General features: G+C 39.2%; 1 protein-coding gene across 9 annotated transcripts in view; it reads left to right on the top strand.

The window, feature by feature from the left end:
- LOC140734855 (dedicator of cytokinesis protein 4-like) overlaps positions 1-26,465 on the top strand; it is a 356,660-nt gene that overhangs the window by 165,798 nt on the left and 164,397 nt on the right. For all 9 annotated transcript variants that reach the window (XM_073059457.1, XM_073059454.1, XM_073059460.1 and 6 more), the window contains exons 13-16: positions 11,638-11,763; positions 18,453-18,577; positions 23,550-23,712; positions 26,039-26,145. In XM_073059457.1, coding sequence (XP_072915558.1) covers positions 11,638-11,763; positions 18,453-18,577; positions 23,550-23,712; positions 26,039-26,145 — 521 coding nt within the window. The remainder of the gene's footprint in view (positions 1-11,637; positions 11,764-18,452; positions 18,578-23,549; positions 23,713-26,038; positions 26,146-26,465) is intronic.

The raw sequence follows: 26,465 nt of genomic DNA, 5'->3' as shown, positions 1-26,465 counted from the left end.
GTTTGTGGGGAACCCGGTACTAAAATATTCACAGATGAACTAATCAGGCTCAGGGTTTCGTAAGTAGCAGAGCAGCTACCTCGCTGCAATCTACTGAGTCATCCCTTGAGACAAAGTTTTGTTGGCCGATAGATCCGACCTACCTACGGGGGGGGGGGTTGGGGGCAGGTGCGCGCCTTGTTGCACTCCTCATCGCTCGGTCAGTCACTCTCCAGACTGCGACAGCAGTGGCCCCAGCATGGGGACCTCCGGCCCTTACCTTGTCCTCTCACCCCACCTACGACCAGCCGCACCTGACCAGGGTGACTGGTGGCATGCAGACGGGAAGCTGGAGTTCGGGACCGGAGGCTGTCTAATGAAGCAACAAAGCCCTCAAAATTGCTTTGGTACCTTCAGTCCAAGCACCCTGTGCTTAAAGACAAATCCGTTGAGTTTTTGAGTGGAAAAGACGTGAGTAAGTGGGACAGAAGCAAGTGCTGATAGCCACGAAAACTAAATTTACTGGACATAAGGAACCCCCTTCGAGTATTGCTGTATTCCGGTCGTGATTAACACCCACCCCCCACCCCCCACCAGCCAGTCCGCAAGAATATTGTCAATATTAAACCGGTCCGCGGTGCATAAAAGATTGGTGACTCCTGCAGCGCATAAGTTCCAAAGAACACATGGCAGCAACTCTACTTTCTTAGAAGTTCACAAAGATTCTGCATCTCATCTTAAAACATTGATAGATGTCTATAGATGTGCATGGAGAGTATATTCACTGGTTGCACCGTGGTCTGGTTTGTAAACACCAATGCCCTTAAACAAAAAGGCGTGCAAAAAGTAGTGGATGATATGGCCCAGTCCATCACGGGGACATCTACATTTCACAGGAAAGTGGCATCTATCATCAGAGACCTTCCCTATCCAGGCCATGCTCTCTTATCATTGCTGTCATCAGGAAGGAGGAACAGGAGTGTCAGGACCCACACCACTCGATACAGGAAAAGTTATTGACAGTCTATGGATCACTTTCAAAGACTCGTCATCTCACGTTCTCAACGTTGCTTTATATTTATTCATTGTTATTATTATTATTCAGCTTTTTTGTTTCTTTGTAATTACTGTGAATGCCCCAAGGAAACAAATCTCAAGTTTGTATATGGTGATATATACTTTAATAAAAAATTTACTTTGAACTTTGCACCAGTTATGGTTAACACTCACTTTTGCACAGAGCAGGAAGAACTTCACCTTGTTTTGCTTGAGAATGCTTGGTGCAGAACTCCCAGTAGAAAAATGTGAAAAGTGCAAAATAGCTTCAAGTATTACATTGACCAATAAACCTAAGCAAAAATATTTTATTCTTTTTAAATGAGCTGAATAAGGATAGCAACACACACAAAATGCTGGTGGAACACTGCAGGCCAGGCAGCATCTATAGGGAGAAGCACTGTCGACATTTCGGGTCGAGACCCTTCGTCAAGACAGTTTGAATAAAGATAGTTTGCTACTTGAAAGGAGGCACTTTGTGAAGAAGTGCAAGGTTAATTGAGGTGCCAGACAGAGTAATAAAGCAGAAACTATTTATTATATCATTTGAAAATGGCTGATAATTTGTTCCAGAGAATGATTAACATTTAATTACAGGTTAATTGGGCCACCAGTTAATTGGGGCAGCCATTTATTTGGGGCTACTTTTAATGAAAAATAAACCTAAATCGAGAAAATAGCTGGGATTCTCTTCATTTATTTGGAAAACTGTGCTGCTAAATTGGGAGGGGAGTCTGTTGCCGAACAGTTTCTAACTGGCATCAGTCACATGCATTTGCCTGGTCATAAGACACTACACCATGCTTAGAGTGAACAGTTTTAAATAGTCTCTTACATGTGTTTGTGTTCAAAAAACAGTGATTTTTGTCACTGAAAGGTGCTGAGAAATTAACATTAAGGTAATTCAGAGCTCTTTTGCTGACTGCAGTTTCAAGCATTCAGGCTTGGAGATGCCAGAAACAGTCGGGAGTGAAGATTGAAACAATCTCACTACTTAAAAGTTCAAAGCAGGTATAAAATATACAGCCTGAAATTTGTTTGCTTACAGGCGGTCACAAAGCAAGGAACCCAAAAAAATCCCAATTTAAAAGAAAATAAGTCCAACACCCCAGTGTCGACAGAGAAAGAGGGAATAAAACACACAGAAAACAAATCACATAAGCAATAGATGTAAGCAACAACAGCGTTCCAAATCAAGTTGCGTCCTTCAGGTTAGGAAATACAAAGATTTGATGGGATTGGCAATCATTTTGAATGTTACATTGAAAATGAAGATTTGGAGGATGCAGTTGTTGAAAGCACTGAGTGAAGGCAGTCCATTTCTACTCTTGGTGTCTCTGCTAATTTTGTTCATTTACAATCAATCAAAATAAAACATGGCTGATGAATTCCTCCATCCATAACCATTAGGAATTAATACATAGCTTTATAGTACCGTGAAGATATTGTTAGTGTTCTAATTTTATTCTGTATTTCATTTCAATACATTAATTGTTACTCAGTTAAATGGTAGTTTGTCATGTTTATACCTTTCAACAATTTCCATGAAACTTCGGCTAACTGGGGCAACCACTTAATTGGGCCAAAGTGTACTGATCCCAATGTGTCCCAGTTAACTAGAATCCACTATACTATATTAAAATATTGGCCTGTTTAATTGTTGTAATGAATTTAGTGTCCAAAAATTACTAGGTTTGGGTATCTGTTGTACTTGTGTAATTGTAAACAAGGGATTTATTTCCTGTGCAGGTTTTAATCGGCCTTGAATTGATAATATCTTGATTTCACAGCTTAAAGCTGCAGGAATAGAGTGCAGCACGGAGTCCATGGTAACAATCTGAGAGCTATCATTAGTTCTCAGAAGAACTGGAATGTACTCTTTGCTTTTGTGCTGTGTATTATGCAATGGCTCTTCTAGTATTCGGTTCTGAAAATGACGTTCGGTTTTGAAGATTTTGAAGCAAAAAAAAACACCTTGTTTACAATGTTAAAAATCCTGGTGGTGTTAGATTTTTCTGTGATCATGTTGTGGCAGTAGGATTGTTTCAAATCATGTCTAACTACTGTTGCTATGCTGCGAGAGACTTTCATAACCTCCCTTGCCATCTTTAAGTATGAAGGCTCCAAATCTGTTTCTGCTCTCCCTTTACCGATGTACCAGTTAGGTACATGTTTTTGTCATGCTTCTGTCAACTCCCTAAGTGTATATGTTCCTCTTTTAAGCGCTTTTTTTTTGTTTCAACGGAAAGAAGTGCTTTAATGTGTAACTATATTAGATTCATTTGTACCAGTACTTAGAATGTAGTTGTTAAAAGTCAGTGATGTAATATATCATGCTAAGGAAAAACATTTTATTTAACCTCATAGTTGTTACTAGTTCTCATTTATTTAATGTGGTTAATATTTATTCAATGTATATAGATATCATTGTTCACCACAATAGAATTAATTAAATGTCAAAATTGCAGAGATTTGATCATGATATTCTGTTCTTTCAATAAACTTAGTCAAACCAATCCCTCCTGTGCCAGCTGGCTAACATGGTGATTATATAACACATCACCTGTCAGAGTCAATTTCTACTTTTCAGTTCATTCGATCCCTTTGTCCTGGTGCAAAATAATTTTGAAAGTGCTTGTTAAAAGTTAGTGATTAAAAAATGTATGACGTGAAGTAAGAGAAGAGTTATTGAGGTTATGGTTGATGTGATTGACAGTGAAGTTGAATAAGCCAAAGGTAGAGATCAGTCTCACAGCTGATGCACTATGGAATAGTGATGCCAAACAGCTGGTTTTGCAGTTTGTGATTTGAGTAGGTGCTTTGAAAGCAAAGGAACACCTTGGTCAGCTGTGCTTGATGACCAAAGTAATTTCAGAGTCAATAAATTCTTCAGCTTATTGAAGGGACTGAAAGGAAAGGTCATACAACAGCGGAGTAACGCAGCAAAGAAACTGGCCCTTCAGCCCACCATCTCATTGCTGACCTTGCTCATCTACACTACATTTGCCTGCATGAGTATTGTATCGTGCTGTGAATTGCATATAGAAGTGCCGTCTATATGTTTTTAACCATAGTTAGTCTATCTGATAGCACCACTTTCTCTAGCTTTCGGATTTAAACGTTTCTCTGTACAAACAGGAAAACAAAGTATCCCTCAGATCCCTTTCAAATCTTTGTATCTCACCTTGAGCTTCTTGCCTTTGATACCCCTATGAAGGGCAAAAGATTCTGATTACCCTATGAAAGGCAAAAGATTGTAACCATCTGCCATATATGACTAAACACAGCTGATGACAACACTGTTGTTGATAGAATCTCAGATGGCAACAAAGATGCATATAGGAATGAGATCGATCGGCTGGTTGAGTGTCCCTTCAAATGTTCTGTTAATTTCTTTACCACTAATATAAGACTCACTGTCTTGCAGTTACCTGGGTTGTCCTCAATGCCCTGAAAGGAACAGTAGTAGCTATCTTCCAGAATTGCACTTCTCTGGCTAACAAAGATGCAGCGTTCTCCTTCATGCCTCCAGCAGTCTCCACCATTGTTTCTCATAGATTTCTGGAATAAATATCATTAGGTGCAGGAGATGTACATTTACCCCTGCACCTATTGGAGTATAATACCTGCAGTTGAAGAACAACTTGTATTAAGAAATGCATTTATAGTGGAGGCATTATAGGTCAGAATTTTCTTTTTGCTTATTGTGATACATTTTTCAATATATTGTCAATAATTGTTAGATAAAGGATGAATCAACCAAGTGGGAACATTATATCATCATCATGTGCTTTGCAAATATCAAATTGTTTTAATAAGTGTTTTGCAGTGGGTGTAAATGCCTAAGAATTTGATTTCACCTTTTTTTCCATAACTAACACAATTTTGCATAAAATGCTAGCATTAAATTAGGTACCCTCAATAGATTGTAAAACTAGTAGCAAATGAATGTTCAGTCACTTAAATACAGTTCCATCAAGAATTGTGACAACTTGGGATTGCTTCTATCAGGTTTCCCAGCTGCTACTGTCTTGGTTAGACAACAAGCAGAGTACAGTAATCGTCCTTAAAACAGGAGCCCTGGCATTTGGATGGGACCATTGCACATTGTGGGTGTAATGAAGACACGTGGTTAGGAAGACATAGAAAGTACGTTAAAGTTCTCAAATAGAGGCAAAGGATTGTTGGTGAACGGGGTGCATACCAATAGAGAAAATCTATAGATGCCAACAAATAATTGTTTTGTATTTTCCAAAGAGGTTGGAACTGCTGGTATCAAGAGAAGGAATTCCCAGATGAGAGAAGAACAACATATCATTGGACTTGGGGGGGGAAATGGTGCTTCTGTTCCTGACCAGTTGTTTGTGTTTAACATGTAATATTTATATATCCAGTGATCATCTTCAGTCAGCTAGATTCCATCATCATCTAAAAGTCAACCTTTTGCTCCAAAGCAGTGCCACGTACACTTCTGTTGTTGCAGAATCGTCTGCCTACAGCTTCACTCTTTCACCAATGATTTCAAAAGCCTAAAAAACCCTGAATATTTGAGACCTAAATAATGAAAAATACAAACTTACCTTGCACCCTTGATGACATTTATCAGTACTGTCCCACCCTCAATGGCCGAGACGACCTGCATCCCTGTCCGTGTTTTCCTTTATGGCCTTATGTGTTTCAGCTCACTGGCTTCATGTTGACCATCAAATACCCATCCATGCTATTCCTATTTTTAACATTCTTCACATTCCAATCATCAGCTCCTACGTTCTGCTGCTTAGGTGCACATGTATCAATTCACAGTGGGCAGTTAACTTGCCTATTTGCACACGTTTGGATGTGGGAGTAAACTGGAACACTGGGGATGGGAATCCCATGTGGTCTCCACATGGACAACACCAGTGATCAGGCTTGAGCTCATCGGTGGAGCTGACAGGTAGTGTCACTACATCAACTCCAAATTTCTTTTCACCACGTTATCTGTCTCTGTATCCTTGCTGCCCTTAGAGAAATAGAAAAGTACAGCACAGAAAAAGGTCTTCGGCTCATCTTGTCTGTGCAAAGCCATTTAAACTACCTAACCCTCCATACCCCTACCTTCCATGTACAGATGCAAACCTCTCTTAAACATTGAAATTGAGCTTGAATGCACAACTTGCACTGGCAGTTCGTTCTACACTCTCATAACCCTCTGAGTGAAGAAGATTTCCCCCTCACGATCTATATTTACCAGGAACATCTAAGTCCGACAGTCCCAGTGCCAGTGCTTGCAGCTGTTCGTGCTATCTTTCAGAATGCACATTGTTAATCTCTCTACTTTGCTGCACATTTCTGAAAGTCTATTCACAGCAGGCTAACAGATTTTTTGTTTATTTATTCTAACTCAATTCCTGTTTAGTCTCTTAAAACACTGAAATTGGATATTTGAGCTGGTGCAGAAGCATATTGTTTAGTATTATGCTCTGGGATTTCTACGTTTGTGTGGAATCATTGAGATGTTCTGTTAATAGGACTTGGTTTGCTAAGAAGTTGCTAAGTTATCCCTACAAGAGCGTTCAGAGTCTCACCAAGTGAAACTACTGTATGCTGAAGGGGACTCCAGGCAATCATTCACAGACTTTATTCTAAAGATAAAAGAATCTTCTTCATAATAATACAAGACAGTTCCACTACTGTCATAGAAGATGTATTATGCAGGATGATATAATGGTTTGCAGGCTTGGTAATACATTTCTAGTTCCCCAACACCCACTTTCCTGTGTATCTAATGTCACCTTTACACTCTAGCTATTCCACGTAAACAAGCACCATGCTGAAATTCTTTGAAGCCAGGTCATATTTTTCTTAATACCGTAGTTTGAATCTGTTGATCTTGTTTCCTGGATACTCTTCAAATCTAGGTGGTGTTGCTTCGCTGCCTTCTGGCAAAATTATAAAGAAAGTCCTTCAAGCATTCCTTTGTCATCTGCAGCTTTATTGCATTCAAAGTACATTTAATAATCTCCATTGAGCAATGCATTGTAATGCAACATTTTTTTGGAATTCGTGTGGAGGGATTGTTTCAGTTATAGCTTGCCATATGGTGAGGGAGCAATAGCTGCTGTCCTCTGCTTTTCTCCCTGATGGTAACCAGCATGGGAGCTGCCTTCAAGCTGAGGCCATTGCGCTGATTCCTGCAAAAGGAGCCTTTGAGCATTTGGCTTGTTTGGCATCATTGACTTTTGGCATGAGGCAAACTCATGATGAACAAGATTATTGTAATTTTGGAGCTGATTTTGTTTTTGTAGCGGTGACATATTATAACTATATAAGTATTTAATGTGCTTGTAGATATTTCATGCATTAACGTTGATAGGGATATGTATAGCTATATGAATTAGAATCTGGAGAAGACCATTCGGCCCATCATGTCCATTTTAACATTTACTAACACCATCGTTTATCTGAATTTTATTCCATCTTTGTATTGCCATCTATTGCAGTAAATTTGTTGACTCATTAATGAATTGGTCATTGCATTAATTGGCCAGTCATTGCAAAAATTCACAATAATTGGCAATCTTAAGCCCTTAATTGGATTGTAGTCTGGTCTCTGCAGCCTGTCTTCCTTTTTCACCCTCATAGATAGGGAATGGTCGCTAGTTTAATAATTCACCAAAGATACTTAATTTAACGAAACAAGACCCGCTGCGTTGTGTTGTTTCCATTTAGGCAGTCTCTTCTAAATTTTCTAACTCCCAAACTGAGAAAAGCTGCCATTGCACAGCTCCATAACTCAGATTTGACTTGGACTCTGTGTCCTATTTCAGTGGAGTTTGCATGTTTTCCCAAGGGCCCAGTGGGTTATCTTCAGGCTACATCCACACTACGCTGGATAAATCCGTAACCGAAGCTTTTTCTCTTCGTTTTTACCCTCTGTCCACACTAAAACGGCATTTTCGTCTCCCCTCTGTCCACACTAAAACGGCGTTTTCATCTCCTGAAACCTGAGCTTTTCAAAAATGCTTTCCAGGGTGGATTTTTTTGGCAGACAGCAGCGCGCTATTTCATTGTTTTCTTGAACGCAACCTAACAATTTCAGAACAGACGGCAACGAGACTGAAGTCAGAAGAGTTAGAAATGCACTCACCAAATACTTTGACCCATAACTTACTGAATAAATAAGTATACTCACTTTGCCCTGTTTTCTGTCCTTGCTCGTATGAAGGTGGTTTACCTATTGGTGCAAGTACTTCTCTGACAATAGATGAGTAACAGCCTAATGTAACATTGTATGGAAATACAAGATAACACTGATGCAGACATGTTTTACACATTTAACGAGGTGCTTTATTAATGCAACAGAGTTGGTCAGTTTTTCAATGTTCGTCGTCAGCCGGGTCAATCTGTCCGTGAACTCCCTGTCGGTTGCCGCCGTACGCTCCAGTATTTGTTTTTTTTTAGTTTTAAGTTCTCCTGCGCGAGAGCCAACAGCTGTCCGTTGTTTTAAGTTTTCTAGTCTGTAGCTACACAAATGCACACTTTCACACTGAGATTTGACACCAAACATGTCGCTTGTTTTCAGTAGATGTGTCCTGCGCATGCCCAGCTGGAGGAGATTCGCCAAAATCTCCATTTCAATGTGGACAGAGATATTTTCAAAAACGTGTGGTGTGGATGCCTATCGTTTTTACACGAAACCAGCATTTTCAAAATTTTCCGGTCTAGTGTGGATGTAGCCGCAGATTTATAGTTTCCTCCAAAATTTTGGAAATGTATCAGTCATTTAATTGGCTGTAAATTGCTCCTGAGAGTTGATGGGCGCAAGATGGAATAGATTGTTATATAGAGAAAATGAGTGGGGGAATGGAATAGTTGAGAATGATTTGAAAGCAGATACACTCTTATGGACTAAATAGCCTCCTTTTACTTTGTAAGAAAACATGATGTTTGCAAGCCTGCAGGGGTTACAATCAGAAAGAGGGTAGCAGCAATGAAGGAAACATTTTGTCCATAAACGGTTGGGTAATATTTTCCTTGAGTCACTAATTGAGTGAAAGTTCATGGAACATCAAACACTGAAGGTATTGACCAGAATCTGGTCAATATCGAAGGTACTGAGCATCGATTTCTCGAACTTACAGTAATTGCCCCCCAGCCCCCTTCACCATTCCCCATTCCCATTTCGCTCTCTCACCTTAACTCCCTACCTGTCCATCACCCCCTCCCCTTTCTTCCATGGCCTTCTGTCCTCTCCTAGCAGATTCCTGCTTCTCCAGCCCTTTATCTCTTTCACCAATTGACTTCCCAGTTCTTTTCTTCACTCCTCCCTCTCTCCCAGTTTCACCTACCACCTACTATACTTCTTACTTCCTTCCCATCACCTCTTACACTGACTTCTGATGTCATTTTTTCCCGCTCCTGATGAAGGGTCTCGGCCCGAAATGTCGACTGTTTACTCTTTTCCACAGATGCTGCCTGGCCTGCTGAGTTCCTCCAACATTTTGTGTGTATTGCTTTGGTTTCCAGCATCTCAGATTTTCTCTTGTTTGTGATTGACCAGACTCTTGTGCTCACACTGACATATTTGCATTCATCAAACAAGTACTGGTTACCGGGGTTGCTGCCTCACATTTATGAAGGTAAATTAACCATTGTCGTTGCTTACAGAAGCTAATGTGGTTCCCACCCCCACCAACATGGGAGCCAAGCATCACTGCTAATTTTAGAATGAATTGTACTTGTATGGTGCATATTAAAATCAAATGATTGGACTTTTCATCATGTGATTGAGTTAGGAATGTAGGAATGTGAAAGAGTGGAAGTACTTGTGTTGATTGTGAGTTATTTATACTATAGCACACATCAGTATCTATCTGCATTGATTGCATTCCATATTGTACAAAATAAATCTCCTCAGTTGTCCAGAACATAGTAAGAGCAGGCATATAGATTAGCTTTACTTCACCTGTGAGAGTATTTTCCTAGGGTTTTATTCCGTAGCTAGATTTGTTAGCAGCTGAAGTTGCATTTGGCAGCCACTTGCCCGAGGCATAAAGAGAACTACCACAAAGACCTTGAGTGGCTGCATCCAGCTTTAGCTACCATCAAAGGCAATTTGATAAGCAGGCTCTTACTCTTGTGGTTGGTCATTGATCCACTGCTCTAGGGCTGCAGTGGAATTATACTGTAGAGTCAGAATCAGGTTTGTTGTCACTAACGCAAGTCATGAAATTTATAACTTCGTGGCAGCAGTACAGTGCAGTCATAGCAAAATAAGTTACAATGAAAATAAATAGTATAAAATAATACAGTATGCCAAGGTAGTGAATGGCGATTGATCTTGCAAGTAAGGAATTTGAACAGGTGCAGCTTACCAAATGGTTAATATCCATAACTGTAAGTCAATTTTGTATAGAAATGGCATTACTCAGTTCAAACTTCAGAGCAGTGTGTTGACAGGGACCATGTTGGTCTCCTTGCGCACAAGTAAATAAAGTATGTCATGAGCACAAGCTTTCAGAGTCCAGTTAATTGGCGATGGCTATCAGACAGAGGCTATTTTGTCATTTAAGGATTAATCTTGGATTGCTGTGCCCAAGATATCTTATGGATCTTCAGTTAAATGAAAATATAGCATTACTTTGATCAATCAGCAAATTTCTGTAATGTGTGTGTCAGGCCACATTCTTGGATATTTTCTCAGTCCCATAATATCATTTACTTGTGCACTGCTGCACATGTTTTATTTCCGTGTCAGTGTACGTCTCAGTGCCAGTTTCATGTAGCGGACGTACCTTGTAGAAAATGGTAAACCACAGTCTCACTTCACTTAGCACTCTTAGAATTAGGGAAACTTTTTAAAGAGTGATGTGGTTTGGATCCAGAGCCGTGTCTTTGACGGGAGTAAAGACAGCTTTCTTTGGCCCTTTCCTGTGTATTTAGTACAGAATATTTTCATAAAGTAACGAAGTCAATGGTCTCATTGCTTAATGAGGGTTGTATTAGGTTTACACATTCTTAAGCTGTAATAAATTATAAAATAAATGTAGACTTACAGATATTTGAGATTTTTTCTTGGTATACTCAATAAAATGTTGAGTGTATCATATTTTGAAATTGATTTAAACAGACCATTTTAGTTCTAAACAAAGCTGTTTGCATAGATCTGGTCAATAGCAGCATGCTTTATTTGCACTGTAGAGATTGATCAGGCCAAAGCAGAGAGCTGTTATCTTCAGTTCAAGATACGTTTGGATATAGTTCAGACTGTTAGGTTGTGTTAAGGGACTGTTAAGTATTATGTTGCTCAAATAATTACAAAGCTAAACTTAAGGGATATTGTCTTTCAAATACTTGAATTGCATTGAATAAGTGTTAACTTCGCAAGAAGGAACAATAGTCTGAAGATACAAGTAAAACACATAATTCTCACTGCTTTCCATAACAAAATAATGATTGGAGTAACTGAAGCAAGTTAATAGAAACTGTTTATTATTTTTACTGATCTTGGGCATCCATAATGTTTTGTGTTGTTATCCAGCTGATTTTAACTGTTGTTTCTTTGCAGAAGATTTTCTTCCATGAAATTTCAAACTGTTGTTTGTCTGTTTTTGGTTCAAGGTTTATCTGTGGCACTACAGCTGCTACATGGAGATATTGATCAGATCCGAAGGGAGTACCCGGTTTTGTTTACAAGAGGTGTGGCTATCACCAGAAAATTAGGCTTCTCAGATATTATAATGCCAGGTAGGTTTGAAATGCAATCCAGTGATAATCTGAAACTATTTTGTTTTCTCCACAGTGCTTTCATAGTGCAGAAATTGCAAAAAAAAACATCAGAATTTACAAATTATTTACAAGTTTTACAACTTTATTTTTAAAGACTTTGGGTTATCAAATAATTCATGTATGTAGGAATCAAAAAGGCTAATGTTATAATGGATTAAGTGCAGTCCCATTCCAGAATTTTGTACATAAAGCTGACATTTAAGAACAGTACTGAGGGAATGTTATACTGAAAGTTACACATGATCCTTAGCCCTCTATATAGTGCCTGTCTGTCCAAATGTCTCTTAAATAGTAATAGTTGCCCTATCAGTTATATCTGTTGTCATATCTGCTTCTAGTAATATCTAGTATCTAGTAATATCTACTGTCATTTCTGTATATCTGCTGTCATATCTGCTTCTACCACACCAATGTTCCAGGCACCACCACTCTCTCTGTCTTTTAAAAACAAAAATCTTCTGCTTCACAAATCTTGTTTAAAGCTTTCCTCCTCTCACCTTAAACCTATGCCCTTCAGTATTTGACATTTCTAGCCTGGAGGAGAAAGGGTATTGATGCCTCTTATGATTTTATGTACTTCTATTAGATTGCCCCTCAACCTCTAACACTCCAGAGAAAACAAACAAAATTTGACTATCCTCTTCTTACGGCTACAGCACTCCACTCTAGACAACATCCTGATAAACCTTTCCTACACCTGTCCAAAGCTTCCATATCCTTCCTGTAGTGTGGTGACCAGAAATGGGCACGGTACTCCAAACATCGCCTAACTGCTGATTTAAATAACTGCAAATGAATACTGAATTTCTATATTGAATGCCTCGATCAATGAAAGTAAGCATGCCGTATGCCACCTTTACCACCCTCTCCACACGTGCTGCCACTTTCAGGCAACTGTAGATTTGTAACATGAGATACCTCTTTACTCCAAAGGTCCTACCATTTACTGTTGCATTTGTCCTCCCAAAGTACAACACCTCACACTTGTCCAAATTAAACTGCATCTGCCATTTCTCCACTCAGCTTTTTGACTGATCTATGTTCCTTATTGGTCGACAACCTTCCTTCCTTCAGGATCGGCCTACCATATGAGGCTTGTCAACTGAAGTTGGCAAGTTTGATATAGAGCTCAGAAGGCTGTAATGTGGCCAGAGAGTTGAAGTGTTATTCCTCAAGCTTTCACTGAGCTCCGTTATAACAGTGCAGGAAGCCACAGGCAAGCCAGAGTTAGATGGAGATCTAAAATGGCAGAATCAGGAAGCTCAATTTTGCTCCTGCTGACTGAATGAAGATGTTCCACAAAGTGATCAGTCAATCGATAGAAGGCAGACAACGTTATGAGTACCGAATCCAGAACAGTAGATTGAAAGTGCAAGTGATTTGCTGCTAGGGTCCCTGGTTGCTGGGAAGAGAAGAAGTGAAAGAGTTGGGATTTCTAATCTTTATCACATTGTTATTGGGAAGATCATTTTGTGCTCAGTACTCCATTGGTCACTTTCAGTCATTTCTTCTCTTGAATAATACATTGCTGTCAAAATATTTTTTTGTAGAAAATACATTTTTGGAGAGTATCAAATACTGACCGATGGTACTTCACTTAAAAATATATGGTTGCCATGTTTTGAATGGCAAGCAAGTTTGATAGACCAAGTGAATTATTCCTGTTCCTTTTTTTTTGTGTCTTATGCTCTTATACTAACTTACTACTAAGATATTTATCCCTGATAATGCTGTATAACATTATTGACAAGCACACTTGGTTATTAATTCTCTATTAACTGATATTGTAATTATTAATTCTATATTGGCATTTAAATCCCTTCTCTGATGAGCCACCTACAGAGGTATTTTAGAATGGAGGCGTAACCTGGTGCAGTCACTGGAGTGTATTCCCAAGCACAAGTGTTAAAGAATTTATGCATCTTGGTCAGCTGTTGATAGCTTCCTTAAGGACTCCAACATTAGAACGTAATTCACAGAATATTCTGCCAATGCCTGTAATTTGCTGTTCACTGATCTAAATTTTGGCTTTTGTTTTTAGTACACCCATTGTGCTTCATCTCCTCTCAACCCAACAACTCCTTTTATCTTACCAAATCTTGTTTTCTACCTTAAAAAAACAACCAAAAAGTTTCTTTTTGAAATACTACCATGAGTAGTCACCTTTTTTTGGTGGGAATCTATCATGGCAATGATATGCAGTGTAATATAGCACATTAGGTTTTTCCTGTTTCTATTTTCTTAAAAGCATACATTTACAAACCATCTTTTACCAAGTTGTGATTATGCTGATTAATGGTCAGACCACACTTGGACCATAAGACATAGGAGCAGAATTAGGCCAATTGCCCAATTGAGTCCATGCTGCCATTCCATCATGGCAGATTTACTATCCCTCTCAATCCCATTCCCATAACCTTTGACACCTGATTAATCATGAACCTGTCAACCTCCGCTTTGAGCATACCCAATGACTTGGCCTCTACAGCCTTTTGTGGCAATGAATTCCTCACATTCATCACTCTCTAGCTAAAGAAATTCCCCCTTATCTCTGTTGTAAAGGGACACCTTTCTAATTTGAGATTGTGTCCTCTGGTGCTAGCCTCCCCCACTGTAGAAAACATCTTGTTGAATTTGTTTAATTTCACCATATTACATTTAAACCCCATCTTATATGTTGTGGCAATTTACCTTAATCTATGACATCAAAGGGGATGGCCCATGACAGCCGGTTGTAACAAATCCCAGTTGCACTCTCAACTTCATAATAAAATTGCTTCAAAATTTACTTTTCAAGTAGTATGTAACAGAAAACAAAATCATTGTTGCTGATGTTACCAAATTAAGTTGAAGTAAAAACCTTTGACGCACTGGTTAATCAACCTATGCTTTAAATATACCCAATGATCTGGCCTCCACAACTGCCAGTAGGTATGAATTCCACAGAGTCACTTCCCTCTGGCTAAAGAAATTCCTCCTCATCTCTGTTCTAAATGGATGCTCCTCTATTCTGAAGTTGTGTCCTCTGGTCTTAAACTCGCCCTCTATAGGAAACATCCTCTCCAGATCCACTTTATCAGTTTTTCGATAGATATTTGATAGATTTCAATGAGGTCTCCCCTCATCGTTCCAACCTCCAACGGGTGCAGGCAGAGCAACCAAACACTCCTCATGTGAACCATTTTGTTCCAGAATAATCTTTGCGAAACTCTTCTGGATCCCCTCCAATCCTCCAATGCCAGCACATATTTTTTTTTTAGATATGGGGCCCAAAACTGCTCGCAAGTGCAGTCTGACCAATGCCTTAAAGCCTCAGTATTACATACTTGTATTCTAGTCCTCTTGAAATGAAATATTGTGATCAATTTTGAGCCCTTTATCTAGGAAAGGATCTGCTGCCATTGGATAGAATGGCAGAGCAGACTCAAAGGGCTGATTGGCCTAATTCTGTTCCAATGCTTATGGTCGTATAAAGATCTACAAAAGAATTTTGGTTTTCAATCTGGATTTTCGTTTACAGCTTATTTTAGAACTTTTTTTTTGAAATCACTTGCCTAGTAAAGAGCCTTCCCAGATGTGATAAATTTGCTAATAGCTTGGAAATGTAGGGTTTAAAGAAAGGGATCTTATTTTAGTTTCTATTGAATATGTTAGGTACTATATCCTTTTTTGCCAATCATGGCTTTGTGAACCTTAAACTCACTTGGCTATAATAAAACCTGTTATAATTTGGGTGTAACCCTAAATGATCTCCATGCTCAAAGAACCTGCTTCCTGCACAGATTCATCATTAGCCTCTCCAGCATCTCCTGACCCCTTGGTAGAATCCAGCACACTCCTACATTCAGTCATAGCACTGGAATCACGTTGCTTATATTGTGGTGTGAACTTTTAAGAGGTAGCTACAAAGCTAGCACCTGCTGGACTACATGCTGACAGATGGGAGAAATGGGAGAGTATCAATCGGGGGCTTCCTCTGAGATTGAAAGTGCCTTTCAGCATCCAGGTGCTATCCAGGGAAACAAGGAACATTTTCATGAGAATCTCACAATGGAAGTTATTGCCTTTTGTGTAACTCTTTTAAAAAAAACACCAGAATATTCATTCAGTCAATATGAGATGACAACTTCCACCAATAGAGGGCAGTGGATTCTTGTTATCAGTAAAATATGCAAATACATTTTAATTATTACAGATCTGGGGCATATTATACTTGGGATGCATTGGAGCTATACCTCCTGACAAATTTTATCCATTGAATCTTGCATAATATGAGAGGATTTTAAAAATTCACAGAAGGTATTTATGCATTCAGAGCTCACTGGGCAAATTAACTGCATTATGTGACACAGAGCAGACAAATGTAGGTTCTGAGCTGTTAATGTAGTTGGAAAAGATTCCAGTCTTGTGGGGGTGGAATGTAATATCAGTAGGGATTTGAACTCTTGCAGCACAATATCAAGGTGGGACTATTGGCCAGTGCTTTATGGGCTGCATTCATGCCACATCAGATGCAAAATTATTTCATATCCAACAAGGAAATAGGAACTGCACTATTTATTTCCAGGTATTAAAGACTGGGAAGTTATCTTACATGGTGCAATAAGTGCAAAAAAAGATTAATGATGTAGATGCGGATAGTGAGACCCAGGGATTCTGATCTATAAAACTTAAAATATCAATTGCTCAAAACAATGATCCAAATCTTGGTAAGTGGGCTCCTTACCTGTGGCCCTGCTATGCCAGTACTGCAGTGAGTGATGCTGTAACAGCTGGTAATGCCAGCTGTAAAACATAATGGAGTTTTGTTTTTTAAATGCCTGGGTATTGTAAATAATCCTAACAAATAAAAATTGAACCAGAAACGCCCAAGGTATCTATGTTTTGTAAAATGAAACAATTAAAATAAACAATTACTTTCCCCTTTGCTTCCAAATTGACAATGTAACTAAGATCATTAAAATCAGTGGAGTTTCCATTCCCACATTAGCTCAAATCCGGTGCAGAATCAGAGAGGCAATTTCCTCTAGTTTAGGGCAGGGAAGTCTAAGTATGATGAAACCCTGTTCCTACGTACAGTGTAAAGCAAATTTTTAGGGTTCTCAATCCATCTGTCTATCCAGGCAACCACAACACTGAGCTCATTCTATAACCTATGGATTCACTTTGTAGGACTCTCCAACTCATGTTTTCAATGTCATTTATCTATCTATCTATCTATCTATCTATCGATTCCACCCCACAATTTCTCATACTTTACTCTGGTTGTCTGCCTTTGTATGTAGTTTTTCATTGATTCTGTTGTGTTTCTTTGTATGTACTGTAAATGCCCACAATAAAATGAATCTTAGGAATGTATATGGTGATGTGAGTGCTTTGATAATTGTACTTTAATCTGTGAATTTAGAACTTTGAACCGCAGGCAAGCAGCACACGAGGAAGTCTGGGTTTTGCTGTGGTTTCAAATAGCTGATCACGGTGAATTTTATTTGGAATGGTAGCAAAATTTGGCCCATTTACAGAAATGAGAGTTAGAATATTATTGAAAGCAGTATTGGAGTGAAGTAAGGGCTATGATGATACAGAATAATAACAATATCATTAGGATTTAGCACCTCATGTAAATGAGGGGCTTAAAATGGTTGAGAAAATTCAGCAGGGATTAATTGGGCTGATGGAAGCATGGCAATTCATTAATATTGAATGACTACGTAGTTATTGAGACTACTTCCACTGGAGCAGACAGTTCTGAAGAGAAACAGAGTATTGCTCCTTAAATTACCACAAATTATGCTAAAAGGAATAGTAAAATACTGTTTTCTTGTCGAGTTCATGTCAAGGTGTCAAAGCTTTAAAACTCAAGAGGCAGCAGGGTGCTTTGGAGAAACTTTACATTTTTGGATAACTTATTTTTGGAGAAAAACTAGACAATGTTGAAGATTATGTCACATGGACAGGCACAGGACAGAGTAGTTTTTAAGGAAAGGTAAGTAAACATTTGGAACAGATGCTATACGACTCTGGGGAGAATGCAGTAAATTCATTTTGCATCCAGTATGAAGTGATTCAAATATCTACCTTGCTATAAATGTATTATTTGACACGCACCAATGTTTAATAATTCATGCACAAATAATTTCACCATTTTTGTGGATGCAAAGGTCTTCTGCAACAGAACTGTTTCCCAGTTTATTGCATAGTACTCAGAACTGCACTTTACGTAAGTCATTCAGCTGCCTGAAAGGGCTTCCAGTTGGATTGTCCTTGGTCTGCATGGTTTGTTTTTCACAGCTTTTGCATTACATAACACGGAACGAGAGATGAAATGTGTGCATTAATTGAATAACCCATGACTCATATATAATTGATTATCACAATTAAATTTTTGTCTCATAAATGTCATTTATAACTGTTTTTATGAGTGATGTGCTAATGGAATGTTCCTTGAAATTCTAGAAACCAGTCTCTTTACTGAGAGTTAGAGGAAATACTTTCTGTGTTCTGGAGCTTGCCTGCCTTTGATGATGCACGGATTTGTATGACCCCCTTGTTCAGGCTCAGATGAAAATGAGAAACATAATTTTTTTTAAAGAACATTGTAATAAAATGTATTTTTTAATACAGAACTTTTTCTGTTACTCACTCAGGTGACATCAGAAATGACCTATACATAACACTGGAGCGAGGGGAATATGAGAAAGGAGGCAAGAGTGTGGCCAGGAACGTGGAAGTAACAATGTATGTTTTAGATAGCGAGGGGCAGGTATTAAAGGTAAATAAAGACTCTATCCTTACTCCTTTTTGTTCTCTTTAAACAATTTAAGCGTTATATTTTCCACAATGACCTGCTACAATAGTTATATTTTGGAAGGGGAGGATGGGAAGTGCTTTGTGTCAAGATTGATGACAATATTGGTACGAATGTGAATTGTGCCCTGGAATGGTTGGATCAACCTGTTCCCATTATCGGCTCCACAGTGGCTGCCTGTTCCTCACCAATTTTGAGAGGGGAAGCCAGGCACACAAAGATAGAAAAGTAATCAAAGAAGACGTGAACAGGTGTAGGTATTTCACCTCATCAAATCTCTTACCTTACTCATTTAGATGATGTCTAATTTAACTCCGTGTACTTGTCCAATTGTCTGCCAAAAATACATCTATTCCAACAGAACATGGCTATTAGTTTAAACAATGTTTTCAACGATGAAGATTCCCAATATTCTCTGCCTTTTAACTCTACCGTACAAATGTACTCACTGTCATTCAGTCCATTCGGCCAAGCTCCCTTGTGCTGGGCTACCCCATCCAAGGAAATAGCTTGCTGAATATTTCAATTGATCATATAGATATTTCTGTTAGATCACCTCATAAATTTCCATACTAAAACAGCACTGGCCTTGTGCATGAAAATAAACTTGTATTTTACATATTTTGGATTCTCTCATTCTAGTGAAACTCTCTATTCCCTCCAAGCCCATTAATTTCTCCCTGAGATGTGTTGAATCGAATATCTACAGGGCTGTAAATACTGGGTTATGGCTTCCATCCCTAGGTAGACCAGCGCATTTGAGATTTAAAAACCACCATTGCATTGTTATTTTTTAATTCATTTTCTGTTCTTGCCACAAGATTTCAGGTTGTTTTGTACTTCCACTCTCCATGTCTTTGCCAATTCATACTTCCATATTTTCTTCAATCCTTGCACCCATCTAGCTCTATATTGCACATAACTTAGCATGATTAATAAACTTTAATGTACAGCTTTGTTTTTTAACTTCAAAGTAGTCTGTACACACAGTGAAAAGCCATGTCTGCATTTTAAATCCCCACTGAACAGCACCAGTCACGTCCTGTACATTTGTGTGCGGATGTATCTTTCTACTATTTCAAAAATATATTTTCTTCTGTACAGCTAATACAGTTGGGATGTGTTTCTCACTGCTACATTTGTATAATTAGTTCAAGCCATGGTCTTACAATGGGTCATTGCCACATGTGTTTCTTCATTTGACAATGAAACCATGAAGCTTTTGAGAGACCATTTCACTGGGCAGTGGTGCCAAGTTGCTAGACTGTGGTCCTATCCCTTAGAGCCTTTATAGGCTACGCCAAGCTTCATTGCAACCCCAGGCACATACTGCTGCATCTTCAAACCTAGACTATTGGCGGCATTCACTTGTAAACTCCTTGCACTGCTAGATCAAAGGGTTTAGGGCAGACTGAGGGATTAGGGACAAGTTTAGGGATGACCTTCCTGTAGCAGTTGATATTTGTCTCTGTGTATGTCCATAATTGACTAGGCAATGTTACATCTGGTCAATCTTGCTGTATGCTTCCAAAACATGGACTATAACACCAGAACTCCAAAGAAACTTAGAAGCAACAGAAATGTGGTTTCTTAGAAGAATGCTGAAAATATCATATCGAGATAGGGTAACTAATGAGACAGTACTCCAACATGCCCATACAAAAAGAACTTTAATGAGAACGTTAAGTGAGAGGAAACTTAATTTCCTGGGCCACGTCATCAGAAAGGGAGAAATAGAATGCCTTACATTACAAGGCCGTATGCCCGGGAAATGCAGAAGAGGAAGGCAAAGAGGAAAATATATGGACATTGTGAAAGAACTAACAACTCTAAATGTGTGAGATATCATTGATGCTGCGAGGGATCGTTCGATGTGGAGAGCCATGATCGCCCATGCCTGTAACACACAAGGCACACGAAAAAGAAGTATGTCCATAAGAATAACCAATAGTTCACAGACTTGTCTTAAGCAACTGCTCAGTCCACAGGGAGGACTGCATCAGAGAGTCCACAGTGCTAGTCGTTCCACAGTCTTCACAAACAAAATACCAGAGGATCTCTGCAGATCTGGCAATATCTTTGGAGGGAAGTGATGTTAAGGGTCTTGGCCAGAAGTGCTGACTGTTCATTTCCCTCCAGAGATGCTCCCTGACCTGTTGAGTCCCTCAAGCATTTTATGTGTGTTGCTCAAGAGTTTCAACATCTGCAGTTACCACAAGGGCAAAATATAGTGGGACTGAGGTCCCAATGGTGTATGAAGGATCGATGGAAAGGATGCCTCTCAGTGCCAGCCAAGTGAAATCTTAGCACTCGTTTGTGAGTTCTGACACATCAGCTCTGCACTTTGCTCTTGCCTCTTGGGGAATTCCACTCTAAGCCAGTGACATCCCTGCATTTTCTGGAGTGACGGACATGTTCTGATCCTGGTAACTTCTGTGCCTTTTCTGAAAGTTTTTCTGAAACATATTCAATTTTATTAGTTCTTTAACTTATAAAGAGAAAATGGTGGAAACACTTAAGGGACCATGCTGCATCTGTGGAAAGTGAACCAAAATTTGAATACCCTTTGTCTGAAGGGGGAAGGAGGCAAAAGAAACTTGTTAAGCTTAGGGAAAGTGGGGAAGGCAGGGATGTTTCTGAAATAGTGACAATATGGATTATCTTTTAAAAAGTTTATCTGGTCATTGAATGAAAGGGATTAGGTAGAAAAATTCAGAGATATCAAAACACTAGACAAATTGATTGTATTAGTTGTGAAATACAATATTGAGCCATACAATTGGGGGTAACTTGATTTCTGTCATCCATTTATGATATTAGCTCAGATTGTTTTTTCTTTTTCTTTTACCTCTGGGAGGCTGGGATGTCTATCCTGACCTGTCGGACATGCCTTCCTGCCCAACATTTTATAAATCCTATATTCCTTATGCAAATTTGCACTCTCTAACAGCTTCTATTTCCATAATGACCAGATAAGCTTATTTACCGATTATTTTTATGGTCACCCCACTTCACCCAATTGGATATCCCCCCCCCCCCCCAGAACGCTGCAGTCTAATGAGCTTTTGTCTCCCTACAAGATCTGACAAAAGATCTTCAACCTAAAATATTAACTTTATTTATTTTCCCTGCAATGCCTCTTGGTCTTTTGAATATTTACAGCATTTTCTATTTTGATTTTAGGATTCCAGCATCAGCACATTTCAATGTTTGATTGAACTTTTTATTTCATCCTTAACATCCAATGTGAAAACAATGCAAATTAGTTGTTTAACAGAATTTTGTTGATTCCATTTATCGTGTTTCTTGCATTGGTCATATTGTGGCGAAGTTTATTGTTTGGGGAAATGTATAATTGTGGCGACCCACTTCCTAGTGCACTCGAACCGGCTCACAAATAGCCAGCGCGCCGGCACAAAGGCCAGGTCCGCAACAAAGGGACAAAAGCCTGCGGGGGTTTGTGAGTACGTGCCCCTTACAGCATCCGCGCCCGGGGAGGGCGGGATGAGGGAGGCTTTAAAGCAAGGCTGTGAAGTTCGAATAAAATCTTCTTTAATTGCAGTTTACCGACTCCGTGTCGTTATTTTAGCGCTGCGTGTAGCACACCGCTACAATATGACATTTTTGCTAACCTCTGCCTCTCAGCTAACTTTCACAAACGCTTCACGTTAGTCCTGACGAAGGGTCTCGGCCCGAAACGTCGACAGTGCTTCTCCCTATAGATGCTGCCTGGCCTGCTGTGTTCCACCAGCATTTTGTGTGCACTGTCCAGGGGAATATGTGTTCTTTGCTTTATTTCAAAGATGTTTAGTTTAATTGTATCATTTTGCTTGTTCACCTTGATTGTTTAATTACACAAGTGGATCTCTTGCCCTTTAGGGGTTTGTGTCTGTCTTTTATTGCACTGATTATTTATTTAACCATCTCCCACTGCTCATCAGTTAATAGTTCTGCCCAGTCTTTTGTGGCCAGTTTCTGGCTAATCTCACCAATATCAGCAGTACTTAAATCTCAACGCTTAGTTTAAGATTTCATTTCTCCCTCCTCAGTGTAATGCTATATATTACCACTTAGTGATCGCTGGGTGTTCCCCTGACATTGGATTATTAACTAATTAAAGTTTATTTCTAATCATTAAATCCAAAATGGAGTTCAATTATCTTAGGCAACTGTAGAATGTTAATTTTGTGTTTAATAAGATACATCATGTTACATGAATGTGGTATTTATTGTAAGCTGCTCTATAAAGGCTGATTTATACTTGTGCGTCGCATCAACGCCGTAGATAATGCGTACCCTACGCCGTACCTATGCTGTACCCTACGCCGTAGAGTGACGTGCACCTCTCCAGAAAAGTTACTTGCGCATCGCAGCGACGCAGACTGCAACAACTGCAATTGGTCCGCTTGGTAGCATCGCATTTCCGGTTGCTGCTTCTCCGCCATCTCTGTAGGCTGTGCGTACACCGGTGCGAAATAGATGAACCAAATCGTCAAATCTACCTGCCGACATGCGAAGATGTTTGAAATGCATTTCCTCGTCCATGTCTCTCATGAAGAAACTCAACACAGTGGCATAGAAACCCCACCGCCAACTAGCGTTTTAGCGCACACCAACGCATGCTCACTACAAAGTAGAGCGACACAGAAGTGAAAATCAGGGTTACAGCGTAGGCTGCGGCATAGCCTGTATGCACAAGTATAAATCAGCCTTAACTCAGTAAAAGGATTAAACAAGTAGTGACAATCAATATATTTTCATTAAAATGCCAGGAGAGCCTGTTTTATTGCTTGCTGTTCATGTTTTTTGCAACTGGTTTTCTATTGGTTGTATTTTATAAGCTGCATTTTATAAGATTGTGTTCCCATTTTATGGGCAGAAATGTACAAGCTTCACACTTCCTTGACCTTGAAAACATTTTTCCTTCCTCCCACAGGATTGTATTTCACTAGGATCTGGAGAAGTGCCAGTGAGTGAGCATCACTCATTTGTGCTTTATCACAACAATAGCCCCAGATGGGGTGAGCTGCTGAAGCTTCCTATTCCCGTGGATAAATTTCGGGGTGCACACATCCGCCTGGAATTCAGGCACTGTTCCAGTAAGCATTGTTACATCATTGACTTGCACTCTGAATAGCCCAAGTACTGTGATCATGGTGATCTGCATGTGTGAAATTAAACAACAATGTCTGATATAACGTAGCTGGCCTGCCAAAGAATCAATTAAAATATATAAAATCTCTCTGCTTATTCTTCCCTATCACATATTTCAAATTAAGGGCAATGTTTGCCAAAATAGTTTGGTAGACAAAGTTACCATTTGATTCCAAGAATAACTTGAATATCTGTTAAAGGTTGTAGGGTAACCTACACAAAGTGCCGGATGAACTCAGCAGGTCAGGTAGCGTCTGTGGAAAAAGAAACAGGCAATGTTTCAGGCTGAGACCCTTCGGGAAGGTTTCAGGAGGGTAAGGAACACAACCTGGCAGGTGATGGGTGAAGCATGGTGGGTGGGGAAGGGGTGAATGAAGTAAAAAGCTGGAAGCTGATTGGTAGAAAAGGTAAAGAGCTGAAGAAGAAGGAATCTAATAGGAGAGGAAGGTGGACAATGGGAGAAAGGGAAGGAGGAGGGGCACCAGGGAGCAGGTGAGGAAGAGGAAGAAGGGGAGCCAGATTGGGAAAGAAAAAGAGGGAAGTGGGAGGAAGAATTACTGGAAGTTTTATGTTCATGCCATCAGGTTGGAGGGTACCCGGATGGAATGTGAGGTGTTGCTCCTCCAACCTGAGAGTGGCCTCATCATGACACTAGAGAAGGCATGTCGGGAATGGGGATTGCATTGGAATTAACGGTTAACCACCAGGAAATCATGTTTGTTGTGGGTGGAGACAAGGTGTTTGACAGAATGGATTCCAGTCTTCGTCATGTCTCACCAGCTTAGAGGTTTCCAGGTGAAATGTTGACTCACCTGGAAGGACTTTGGGGCCCTGAATGGAGTTGACAGAGGAGCTGAATTTCCAGCATCTGCAGAATCTCTTGTGTTTATTATCTGTGAAAGGTTAATGGCTTATTAAATTTGTTCCAACCAGAATCAGTGGTGACCTGATTAATTATGAAATTACCTAAGATTGTATAGTGTACAATAATAGGGTGAAATGAATATGAACATTGATTTCCAAATTCAGTGAGCTAATTAGGTTATTTTCAGTTAATTTTGTGTCATTAAAATCACTTTCAGATGAGCCTGTACCTTTAAAATGAAAAGCTACAGACAAAATGTATATTGTTCACATGGCTCTTTTTAAAAATCTCCTCATTATTAGGGTGATGAAGGCTAAATGATTAGAGCCATATTTTTGTAGGTAAAACAGTGCCACTGATAATTTAAAAATAGTTAGCATGTGTACATCTATTTCCCTTGCCTATATTGACCGTAGATTTTGTTTGGAATGGAGGAAAAAAAACAGTAAAGCACAAATTCTGCTTTCACCAATGTAGCAATGATTCTTCATCTCATTTGCATCATGTTATATAGAGGGGGAGGGTGAATAATCAGTTTGGCACTTAGAAGAACTTCAAATTCTATTTTGGGAATATACCATTTTAGTCTCTCCAAATCTAAATAAAACTGCGTCCCATGATCTGTGAATGTGCTGATTTTCAAAAGGTAACTGCACGGTGAAGCTGTTCCACAACCGAACCTGGCTTTGCATTTAACAACAGCAAAATCCGTAAATGGTAGTGCTGCTGTTCTCCCAAACAAAAACAAAATAATTGACCTTTTAATACAAATCATAAATGCATTTATTATACATTTATATCAGTTACTAAACTGGGAATGGCTCTTATTCATGGTGCATTTGCCTTAATATTATTGTATCAATCATGAGTGACTTTTCACAAGATGAGTTGCATTAATCAAATGGTTCTTTCATTTATGTGGAAACGGTTTTGATACAATGCTGCTTTGGCAGGACTCAAATTATCACAATGCTGATTCGTGTTTGTGGAATGTGATGTTGTTTGCCACACGTCCTTTCTCAACCAGCATCACTACCTAAACATGCAATTAAACTATGCATCTTGGATCTGTTATCAAGTACAAGAGAAACCATGGAAATGAGATCTGAATACACTGTCGTTGATTGTGGATCAACTAATTATAAAACCCATGGAATTGCAAAGTGGATTAAAGGCTGGTTGAATTTTAGTAACAGTACTGCCCTCGAGAGAGAACATTTAAGATTTCCTGAATGATATTTGTGATCCCTGTAGGCTCCCTTATTTTTTTACCTTTATTATTTGTTATGTTTAAATAAGATTTAGACTCAATTTTCCTTGAGTATTTTTATAGTGATTTGATTTGCACAAGCATTGGCTGTTAGATCTTTCATTACAGCATTTAATTGTCCTTATTTTGTTCTCAGCAAAAGAGAAAGGAGAGAGGAAACTTTTTGGGTTCTCCTTTGTTCCACTGATGCAAGAAGATGGCAGAACATTACCAGACGGTATTCATGAGCTCTTGGTCCACAAGGTAAATTGCTCTTTGAGTTCATCTAAATAACTGGATATCAAGAGTAAGCTATCATACGTCTTTTTGCGGATTATTAAGTAGTGTATGAGACAAGGTTCTATAAATAGTCGTTTTACCTGTTTGTTTTTTTGTTGGCATAGGCTCTTTGAGCCAGTGAGCTGCAGTTGACAAAGCATTAGTCACAGCCGATCAGGCGTGGAACCATTGACTCAGTTGCTTGCTGACATCTTGTTCAATTGGTTGCTGTATGGAGCTGTTATTTTTCCCCCTAAGGCAGAGTTAGTTATTGTAGACCCATTGGCACTGGTTTGGGCAATCAC

The sequence above is a fragment of the Hemitrygon akajei genome, chromosome 10 (genome assembly GCF_048418815.1).
Source record: "Hemitrygon akajei chromosome 10, sHemAka1.3, whole genome shotgun sequence".
NCBI classification, from domain to species: Eukaryota; Metazoa; Chordata; class Chondrichthyes; order Myliobatiformes; family Dasyatidae; genus Hemitrygon; species Hemitrygon akajei.
Note: the sequence above shows the minus strand (reverse complement) of the source record. Positions and strands in the feature narration are given on the sequence as shown.